Here is an 11557-nt window from a genome sequence, read left to right as displayed (position 1 = left end):
AACAAACCACTGGACTTTGTTTGCAAGTTTGAAGACATGTCGCTTCCCATCCAGGAAGCTTTTTCAATTCAAAATGTCAGGAATAGTGTTGAGTTTGAGGTTTTATACAGTAGCCCATCCTTTTTTTTGGAATAACTATGGATGACTGGGAATCTTCACCAACGACTAAAGGAATATGAATATTTATGAAGCTCTGAAAAACAAAAATCTAAACTCTTAGCTATCTCTAGTTATGCTGCTATAGGCTTAGACTCCTGGAGGACATAGGGACACCTTCTTCATTCTTCTGCTTTCTTTTCTTCTTCTTCTCCTCTTCTGCATTTTTTGTTTGTTTCTTTTCTGGTATTCTTTTTTTTCTTTTTTTTCTCGTGGTTTCTTCCTGTCTTTTGTTGTTTTTTTGTTGTTCCTTCCTGGTGGGGAATTTTCGGTTTTGTTGTTGTTGTCTTAAAAAAAATAAAAATAAAAAACAATAACCAGAAGTGCTGAAGCATGCAATGTGTAAGTAAATGAAATGTAGCAAGACCCTTCTGTTGTTGGAAACAACAACAGTTGTGCAGATTTTATGGGTTCTTCTATCAAAGAGTCTCTTTAACTGACAGCATTTCTAATTAACTTCCAACCTCAGCTTAAGAACATAAAGATAGATACTTTAGAAGAATCTTTATCCAAGCACCGCTTTAAGCCATGCTTTGATTGATATCCTAAATTTGATTATGTAAATGTTGATATCTTTCTACTGACGCAGATTTTACCTTGTCCTTTACTATAATCCTAAACACTGGGGACAATTCTTAAAAATATCAGAAGTGGAGTAGCTGGGGCCTCGGGTTCTTGTGGACAAACTCCCCATCCAGTAATTCTTAGCATGCTGTCCCACCCTGACGCCCGCCTGTACAAACACACATGAAATTCAAGTACAAGTTTGTGGTACCAGGAGGCGCCGGCATCATGGCCAGCGTGTGATCGAGTGTGAGGCAGCCAGCATGCCTGCCTCCTCCTCAGAAAAACAAAGACTTTTTTTTTTTTTTAAAGAGTGATGACAAGTGGCCATTTGGATTCCCTCTGATCTTGAACCCCCTCATTTTGCTTCTCAATCATGAAAGTACTGAACGATGAAAGGCAGAGAAACTTTATGCCTCCCTTATGCATGCGTGTGTGAGGGTGTGTATGTGTGTGTTCTTCTTGGTGAATAGAGCATTAATTGCATTAGCATTACAGCTGGGTGATTTCCTGTCAAAGAAAAGTCGGGCACTAACAAAGAGGACATTTTCAAACTCTTGAAGAGTGTTATTATTTTGTATTTTTTTTCTAATTGACTATTTTGCATACGAAATGCTGTGGCAGAGGGAAAAAAGTGAGCATACAGATGTTGCTGTTGAAGAGAGACTGGCAGAATGTACTTATCTGTACAAATGTTCCGTAGGACAAATAATTGGCATTAAAAAAAATTTGATTTTAATGCCTACAAACCTGGTTGTAAATGTTAATCATTTAACAGTTGTCCCCAAACAAAATGATGAATGAAGGTAGAGATTTATATTTCCTTGTTTTTAAGCAAGAAGGGACTAAAATGCCTTTGTTAGGTGAAATATTTGCTTTCACCAAGCCTCCACTTGATTTTTACTCTTCGGTGAGTACATTAGATTTTTTGCAGCAGTGTGAGAGGAAGTGAGGGACCAATTTAAAGCAGTAAAATACTCCAAAGTTACTTTAAAGAAAATAAAAAATGCAGCTCCATGTGAAACATGAGCATGTATTTGCCAGGTGTGTGTGCTTCGTGCCAAATTAATCAAAATGCAAAACAGTTTCTAGCTCAATTTCTCAGTGATTATGCAAAAGCTTACAAGTTTCTCCTTTTCTCCCTGTGTGCACCACCTCTGGAAACAATGAGTAGGTGGAGTCTGAAACTGAAACTCAAAAGGTCGACCACACAGGGTTTGATATAAGTTTCTGCAGGAAAATTAGTCTCCTTTAGAAAACAATTCTTGTTTGTTTTTTTTACGGGAAAGCTGAAATTGAAGCCCGAGAAGTCTAAGGGAATTTTTAGGATCTTAGTTGCATTTTTGCAATTAGTCTTGGTCTTGAATCTTGATTTACTCTTGGGTACAAAAAAAAATTGCATGTATTCAGGTTTAGTTCTGCACTGGTTGCATAGATTTTCTAAAAGATCATTTGATAACGTTCATTTAGCTACATCATGTCAGCTCATAATATTAAACAAATAAATAGATTACACACACCATCATTGTAATGCCCTGCTATTCAGGGAGGAATGAAAAGAAAGGCTCTGGTTTCAGAACTTGTTTGCTTTATGTTAGAAACGGTCTTCAAATGACCATAAACGATGCTTAGCATTAAAGAAGGAGGTCTGTGTTATTTTTATTATTAACATACTTGATGGAGTTTCTGAAGTGGTCCTCTGCAGGGTTTTTCACGGTGCAGCTGTTGAGCAACCACAGGTCTGCATCTGCCGGGTCATCTGCAGAAACAAAGTTCAGTTTAGATTGGTAAAAATATGGAAATGGCCAAAAATGAAACACAAACACAGGAGCCAACAAAAGCCAAGTGGTATAGATAGATTAGATAAGATAGATAAGACAGACAGAGAGAGAGATAAACAAAAAGACAAATCAGCAATAATACATTATTCACGGTTAATTAAAAAGAACCTTTAACGCCTTTTCTTTTTCATTTCAAACCTGAGCCTTTGTGTCCCTTAGACCAACCCAAAGTCAGCCCCTTTTTTCCCACTTGGGACTAAATGCCGCAGTACTTGAAAAGCCTTATTAGCGCTTGCCTTTTATTCTATATGGTTTGCATGTGCTACTGCTGGCAAATTATATTGTTTGGAAATGAAGTGTGGCTGCTGCTTATATAAAATATGCTGATGCATTGGAGATGCTGAATTTAAATATCTACCCGATTCAGGAGAAGGTGCAGATTAAATCTCCTAAACATGCACAATGAGATACTAATCTGGCACGAAACGGTAATATATGCCCATGATATATATTTATATTATCGGGCCAGAGTACAGTTGTTTTAAGACATCAAAAAGTGTGCATCAGAGTCCATCTGGAGCCGAACCGAGACCACCTCTTCAAGCCACAGTAGTTTGGTGTACATTAGAGTCTGATTGTGCTTTTATACTTACCGAACAGGATCAAAGCTCCAGGGGTAAAAACGAAACCCCTAAGTTAATTTATCACCTAATTTTTGTTGTTATTGTTTAGGGCTGAAACGATTCATCGAGTAACTCGAGTAACTCGATTACAAAAAATCCTCGAGGAAATTTATCTGCCTCGAAGCTTTGCTAAATTTATTGTATTGTAATAAGCAATGCTGTTAAATACGCAGCACACTGGTCTAGCCGGAGGGTTTTTGTGTTGCACAACGCTACCACTTCCGTTAGCGCCTGGAGCGCTTGTGCTAAGTTTGTAGCTATATATAAAGTCATACAGCTTAAGAGAAATACTCTACCGACAGTAAGTATGTAACTACAGTTTCCCTTCCAACTAGAAATAACTGGATAGTAGACAATAGGGAGCTTTGTTTTTCTGCCTGTAAGGTTGATTTGATGATTTCACACACAAAATTTTACAGATTAAAATGTAATCTGATTAAAAGACAAAACATAAAAACAGATTGCAAGGTTAATATGGAAAAAAGTAATTAGAATGAAACAACCAACCAAATATGTGATGTAAGCAAGTCCGTCAGAATAATCTGGTAACAGCTAGCCTCAGCGACAAGCCACTAAAGGCGGAAATGCGTCACATAAGAATAACTTGATGCTCAAAGGTGTTCATCTGACAGATAAGTTATATATAACCAGCTTAAGTTAGATTATAACCTGATTCCAATCCTTCTGATCAGAATATCTAGACTGACTTGTTAATATAAAATATTTTTAGTATGATCAGCAACCACTTATGTCCATGTATGCACAGATTCACTAAGAGTTATATTACAGACCTGATGTCCTCACTCTAAATTCAGCAGGCGCCAAAGGCTAAAAACTGTCATACATCAAGATGAGTTCAGTCTGTGGTTGTTTAAGATGAGAAACACCTCAAATTCTGACAACAGAGGCGTCAGCCCCAGTGCCCAGTGATGTGTTAAGTGACTTAACGCATCATACATTTTTGATAAAACGTGTAGCGCACTTTGAGCTTTCACAACCCTACAAGCAGGTTGTGGATGATGGATGCAAACGTCAAACATTAAAGGTGTAGCAACATCTCAACAACTGTTGCTCTCTGAGGACAGGGTCCTATGGGTGTAGAAAGACATCAAAATGAGGCCAAAAGCACACACAAAGGTGCATTTATTTTAAGCGCAGTTTTAAACATCAATTCCTGAACAATAAGAAAAGAAGAAAAAAAAAAAAAAAAACAGTCCAGGCTCCTTTGTACACTAAGAGGTTTGGGGCTTTAAAAAGCTTTTTATTGCACCAGAGAAGCTCAGTACCATAAAGTTTCATTTGAATTCAAATATATTTAAACCTGAAATAAAACAGACTGTGATATTCGAGGGGTCAATTGATATTTCAGTGCTTTTGACAAAATGCTCAATTAAGGTGAACATTCATTAACAATCGGATGTTTTTCTCAAGGCTAGTTACTGATCAGGATAATAACTGATGAGTAAAGCAACATTGACAGAAAGCCGTTCCTCCTCTGCAGCAGAGCATATCAAACCAAACAAGTCGTCTTCTCAGCATTTGCTTGTCTACTAAACACTGGCTGTTTTCTATAAAATAGGGAACAATCAAACAGAACAGTGCCTGAAGGAAACCGACACTTCTGTTTCTCTAACATAGTGGTTCCTAAAGCGGAGGGCTCTGTGTATTTACATGGGTGGAATGGTAGAAAGGAACATGGTAGGAGAGTAGAAAAATACTATGTTTTTATATATATATATATATATATATATATATATATATATAAAATAAAAAATATGTTACATGATAAATTCAATTCGATGATGCAGATTATGTTTTTTTATTCTTCTAAAAATAAAAAACAAACATCTAATAGAGCGCTGGGAGGAATCTCAGCTGTGCGACTCCTGTTTCCTCTCTACCCCTAGGGACTTTTTAAGACCACCAACAACAAGCTCACTGCCAGTTTTAAGTGTATGCAACACACACCATCATATAAACAGAGAAAAAACAAACCAAAAAAGATCTGCCAAACCCCACGCACAACACTCATCACAAATTATGTGATTAAGGATTAAAACCTGCACTCAGAGAATAGCTCCAGTACATACAGGCATATTAAGCCCTGAAAAAATCCTATTGCTCTACTTCTGCCAAGGATTTAGCACTATACCTATATATTCTATGAGCCTGGTGAGAAAACATCAGTCTTTTAAAACAAAAACATAAGAGAAATAATTATCCTTTAGGGAAAACGCTGCATAAAATACATGGCTCCATCATCAGAGCAACTTTTATCACACTATGAGAAAGCAGCCTTTGCTGACTCAGCAGAAAAAAAGTTTCCACAACATAAAAATCATGTTGGACTGTTGGAAAATTTTGGTAATCTCCTATTTGCATAAGATTTGCATAAGCATAGACGTGCAACCAATTGCATGAAGCTCATTTGTTTATTTTTTGCCTCTCATAGATTATATGAGCGTGTGAGACTTTACTAGAACTAAAAGTAGATAAAAACTGTTGACTTATCTGATAATGAGCCCAGAGGGTAAAACTGTGCAAACCAATGCATCTGTTGTTAAAAATACTCTCCAGCAGGGTGTGGTGTTATACCTACTTCTAACTGGATTAGTCTATACAAATGGGCTCTCATATAAAAGTTTCAAAATAAATAGAAAAAAAATCTTTAGTAAGGAGGATTTATATTCTACTGATATTTTATTTATATGTTTAATGTCACACTATGCTTCAGCAGCAGTAATAGTAGACTGTCTATATTTTATTAGCATCTTCCTTTACAGAACTCATCTGCCCACAGCAGAGACAGTGTTTGGGTTTTTATTGCTGAATGGGAATTAGTAAGAAAACATTCAATGTCAAGCTTTTGGCCCTAGTATAATAACCACTGTGTGTATATGTTGGTACCCAACTTTGCCTCAACCTGTCTGGGTATATGTAGACCTAAACAGAATCTTATACTGTGGGAAAACATCTCCACAGGCAGGACTAGATGTAATCCGGGAGGTCATTCCTGGTTATGACTGAATTATTTGAGACATTGGCATGTTGTGGATCCAGCACCTGTGGTCAGTATTTGAGCGCATGTGTGTGTGTGTGTGTATGTTTGGGTATACATATACAGAGGGTCATACATAACACATTCCAATCACACTGCACCCTATGGAGATGAGGCAAAGTAGTTGTGGGAGCAGGTGCATAAAAAAAGTATAGCTAGAATAACAGTCAGAGAGAGAGAGTTGCAGCTACACATTGGGAAAGAAATGGGAAAAAATAATAAATGTATGGGTCAGAGATGGAAAAACAAATAAATGCATGAATGCAGAGGCTAGTCAGGGGAGTGGAAACAGTGCCAGGGAGAAGCAGCACCCCACAGCGATGGGAAAATCAACTGTTTGGTTCTTAAACCACAATGAATGATTGTGTGATCATGCTGATATGCAATAATGTTGTTCCTTTTTAACGAACTTAAAATACTTGTTTTTTGCTGTATTTGCATTGGTGGAAGTCAATTTACCCAAAGGTGTGAGCAGCTTTCCCCCCATGGAATCATAGATCCGGCTCAGCTGCCCAGTCAGAGATTAACAATATGCAGGCATGTGTACCAAACAAAACTCTGAACTGTGAATCAAAGTCAGCCGTCCGCTGATAACCGATGCTGCTCACAGTTTAACTGAAAAGTATGGCATTTATTTGCACAAACTCAAGTTTTATTCAAACATGTTAACATACTCTGCAAATTAAAACCAGAGCTGTGAAGATCAGACCAATGTTTTGTCTGCATACAAAAAGATATTCAGCCGTACTTTGGTTCCAAATGTTTCTCTGTTAGGCAGTAAAGATAAAGTTGGCTTCAAGATAAACCTGACCTGACTTCCTCTCTCAAAGAACTTCCTCCTCTTATGAGTAAGAATTTATTTTCAGTGTCCGTTTCAAACCAGAAACGGGGGCTGTGTTAACAGTGATAATGGATTGCACCACTAACTTACAATAAATTCCTGTTGGAAAATACAGTAAAATAAAAACCATGTCTGTTATTGCTTTTTAAACCTCAGTTTCATCGAGGGTTATGTTTATTTGGACAGTGAGCTTCGTGCGATTTGACGTTTTTATATTGACAAAGCAACATGCAAATGCTGTAATTTAAATGTTTTCTTGATTCAGTAGATGTACACTTGGAGTTGTATCTGTGAATCAGAGGAAATGTTTTATCGGCGGTAAATTGTCCAAATAGGCCTGTTAATCTAATCTGTAGAAGAGCAGAAACGTCTACAGTGAATATCAACCAATTTATTGAGCAACAATGGAGATTAAAGGTTTTTCCTAACCATTTATCTCTTTTATCAAAATATTTAATACCACAGAAACAATACTTACAGTAATGCCTTAAGTTCACAATACAAAACTGCTTTATCTAAAGAAGGTCTGAACAAGTTAGGCGGAAAAGGCTAAACGGCTACATGTTGGTATACTTTAATTCATTAAGCTACTTATTTTTTATTTTATCAAATGATTTACTTCAATTCAAGGCATTCAAATAAAATTGTATTTGTTTATTACGTCATGCAACAGCACAGATGTATATTTCACTGCACACATCAACAATTCACTACTTCAAAAAAAAGCTATAAAGCTAACAAACACAATTAAAGGTCCGTTTAATCGTTTGGGGTTTTTTCCTATGGTCTAAATATGTCCAGATTGTCATCAAGAAAATTTTTTTTTTTTGCCTGCTGACTTCCTATGGAGGTGTCATGAAAAACGAAACATATTTGTTTGCTCTCCACTGAGCATTCTGGCATCTCAAATGCTCATTATAGATAATCTATCATTTGATATCTGGCAGCTCAGGAAAAGTCACCGCAGGCAGATTTTATATATTTATGTAGGTAAAAAAAACAAAAAGCCAGACTCTTTGCTGTCCAAGCAGTATAAAGTTTTCATGAAGGTCCCTTTAAGTTCCCTCACTATTATAGATATGCACCAGAAATAACCCCAGTTTCACTAATGATATTCACTAGAGCTTCAATTTCTTTTTTCCCCATTTCAGATTATTTGACAGGTTTGCAAACCATCTCCCTTGCCAGCTATAAAATGTATGAACAATGTAAACTATATCATTACCATTTTATCTACAGAGTCTGACTGAATGAAATGTTTGCTTTTACATCAAGTATATGAGGTAATGTGGAGATATGTCACTGTTATCTACACTAGCTGTCAGTCTATACAGTTTGTTTCTACATGTAAAATAAATACCATGTAAAATAACAGATCAGTAGCGTATCTGATTCTATTCTCTTTGGTTGTGAAAGATGATATATAAGAGCTAAAGACAATTAGGATGGTGTGTGTCTGTAGGTTTACAAGAGAGAAAAAAAAAGACAGACAGTTGCCCTGCGGGTCAATATGATGCTCCTGGTGCTTCACAAATCACACCATGACCCACTTTCCAACCAATCCCACACACACCCCCAATTACCCCCCCACACACAGACACACACACACAGTTCCTTCTTATTATTTTTTGCCCTCCACGCTCCATCCATCCCACACATTTCAAACACACCATCATTCCTTCTCCACTGCCCTCTGAAATTGCTCAACACTCGCTCACACACACACACAACACAATGACCTTGGGAAATACTGCCCTGCGTGTTTATTGGGGGAAGCATGCAAGGGCAAGGGGTGGCTTAGGGGTGAATAGACACACTTGACTGAGCCAACAAGGGATGTATGGCTGATAGGCTGACCAGACAGCTGAGTGCCAGGCTTACAGGCAGGGAGGACAGGTGGACTGGAGGGCAGGGCAGGGCAGTGACCCACTCACCAATGTTATACATCGAAAAAAGTGAGATCACTGTCACGACTGTATTTCTCAAGATTTTTTTTAGAGGTCAGCAGCAATTTCCATTGTGTTGACTATAACTCAACAGAAACTATTAAAAACATTTAAATCCAAGTTTGAATCAACACTTGAAAATGCATGTTAAAAGTATATAAACATGAAGGATGTTTAAAAAGAACTGAAGTGCTCAAATGAAGAGAGATATAATTAAGTCAATTTAATATAGAAAGGAATACATTTTTTAGGTATTAATAACTATATAAAATGATTCATTGTCATTCATTTTGCTTTAAATGTGTCCAATTTACCATCATTGCTTTTTGCAGAGCTGTGACCTCCCAATAATAAAGTCTCCTAAAAGAACCATTAAAAAACACAGACGTTGTCATAGACGTTCATTAAGTATATTTATAAAGACAAGCTGCTGAAAAATAGCAGCTTACTACAACTTCCAGCAAAGACTGCATAATTGTAACTCAGGGTTTATACAGGAACGAATAACTCTAACTTAATGTTTTTTAATGCTGTTCTTAGTGATTTTTTTGCTGCCACCAGGTGGTCGTCGTGGGGCTGCTGCCGTCTTTTGCCTTCTTCGTTTTTTTGCCGCTTTTTTTGTTGTTTTTTGCTTTTTTCCCCCCTTTTTTTGGTTTTTCTCCGACTCAAGCTTCTTTTCTGAACATACAGCTTTGCGATCAACCGGAAGCAGTTCCACGCAAATATATCGTGATATAATATGTCTGACGAAATTGTTTTTATAAACATTTTTTTTTTAATAAAGCATTTCAAATGCCACAATTAACACAATTAATTAATTTTAATGCCAATTAGGACCTTAATTTGAAAAATAATTATTTAATTCCTTTTAATGTTGAAATAATTGTTGATATGCAATGTCATAATAGTTTCAATACAAATGTCCGCTAACACAAAAGTGTAAAACTTTATTAAAGACGTGGACCTCCCTCTGTACGGAGTATGCACAACAGCAGACTTGTCTGTTCTTGAGATTGACAGCTGTCCCAGCATGCACTGCGGCAGCAGCAGCTTCCAGGGGAGCGCTCACAAAGCTCAGAGTATTAATTAAATGATTTCTTTTCTGTTGCTGTTGCTCTATAAAAGTAAATTTTTAGATCATTTGAGGTGAGAACATTATACTTTTAAGCACCACTATATGGCCCATTTACGGATTTAGTGCCCAATTAAAAAATGTATGTTGAGAGGACCGCGGCAACCTGCAGACCTCCGAGGCTAACCGCAGCCAGGGGTAACCTTAGCCCGTCTGAACCTGCCCTTTCAGCATAGCCGTGTGTGTGAAGTACCGCTGGCTCTGATGGCGAGTTTTTTGTTTTATTTCGCAAAATATGATTTTTATTTGTGTTTATCTGATTTATTATTATTCCCCCAAAAAATGAAAAAAGTAAGAATTTAGTTAGCCTGATAAACCAGACTAAATGTGAGATTAAATGTGTAATTCAGTCTGGCTCAGATGAATGAGACATCGGAAGATTGTTGATGAGAACAACCATGTCTGTGTCTATTGGCCAACGCTCTGATCAATGAGCGCAACTGACTGTGACGTAGTAAGCGCGACAGAAAGCTGGTGGAGGAGTGTAAACAAACAGCCTGTCTGTAAAGTGGCGAACACGTCCTTCTTAAAAATAAATGAGCATAGAGCCTCTTCCTGCTCACATTTCAATGAAAACCCCAAGTCTAATCCTTCCAAAACTGATTCCAAAGCTGAGTCAAACGAGAACTGTTCAATAGATGTTGCCATCTTCCTTGTTGTGTTTTCTCCAGCGTCATGCAGCTTTGTGGACAAGCCCTCAAAACCCCACCCGCTTTGCATCCAGAAATTCAAAACACATCTCTGCGTTGTGATTGGCCCGCCAGTTCTAGCGCCTGGGATATTGATCGAAGCTAGACCACTCGCAGGCAAAAATTATTTTGGCCGCTGTCGAGTGGGGCTAGTTTAGTAGGCTAGAATTTAGTATTATCTACAGACTATAATTAACATGAGGTAAAATGCTGCTCCACACCAGCTGAGCGTGTGGTGGCGTCACGAGTATGCTTCTGTTGGATAGCCAAAGGTTCCTTAAAGAAGATTTTTTACTAATTTAAACGAAGTTAAACCAAAACCTTTCCACTTGAGTTCTGAATAGAATATATTGAAAAACAAAATTTATTTTTTTCATCTTAAATGCAAAATGTTAAATTTTTTTTTTTAATCCTAATAAAATTACTGCTCTAAATGGGTTAGTTTTAAAGTTTCTATAATCCAGTTAACGATTAATTGATTACTAAATTAGTTGACGATTATTTCAATAATTGATTAATCTGATTAGTACTTTTAGCCCTAAAACCGTCACACGTTAAAGGTACACTATGCAACCGGTGTTGATTTTCCAGCGAGGCTCCCCCCAGAGGGCGAAAGTAAAAGTGCACTGTCGTAAATATGCACAGCTGTTCTCCTGGTTTCTCCGTCAAGACAGCCGCGGTTGTCTTGAGCCTAGCAGACAGGCGAA

The 11557-nt window shown here is 37.4% G+C and overlaps 1 protein-coding gene across 1 annotated transcript in view; it reads right to left on the bottom strand.

The window, feature by feature from the left end:
- cdkal1 (CDK5 regulatory subunit associated protein 1-like 1) overlaps positions 1-11557 on the bottom strand; it is a 256495-nt gene that overhangs the window by 216232 nt on the left and 28706 nt on the right. The window contains exon 4 of the mRNA XM_015383909.1: positions 2395-2479. Within this exon, the coding sequence (XP_015239395.1) occupies positions 2395-2479 (85 nt within the window). The remainder of the gene's footprint in view (positions 1-2394; positions 2480-11557) is intronic.

The sequence above is a fragment of the Cyprinodon variegatus genome, unplaced genomic scaffold, assembly GCF_000732505.1.
Source record: "Cyprinodon variegatus isolate N-32 unplaced genomic scaffold, C_variegatus-1.0 Scaffold297, whole genome shotgun sequence".
NCBI classification, from domain to species: Eukaryota; Metazoa; Chordata; class Actinopteri; order Cyprinodontiformes; family Cyprinodontidae; genus Cyprinodon; species Cyprinodon variegatus.
This window is presented reverse-complemented; position numbering and strand designations above follow the sequence as displayed.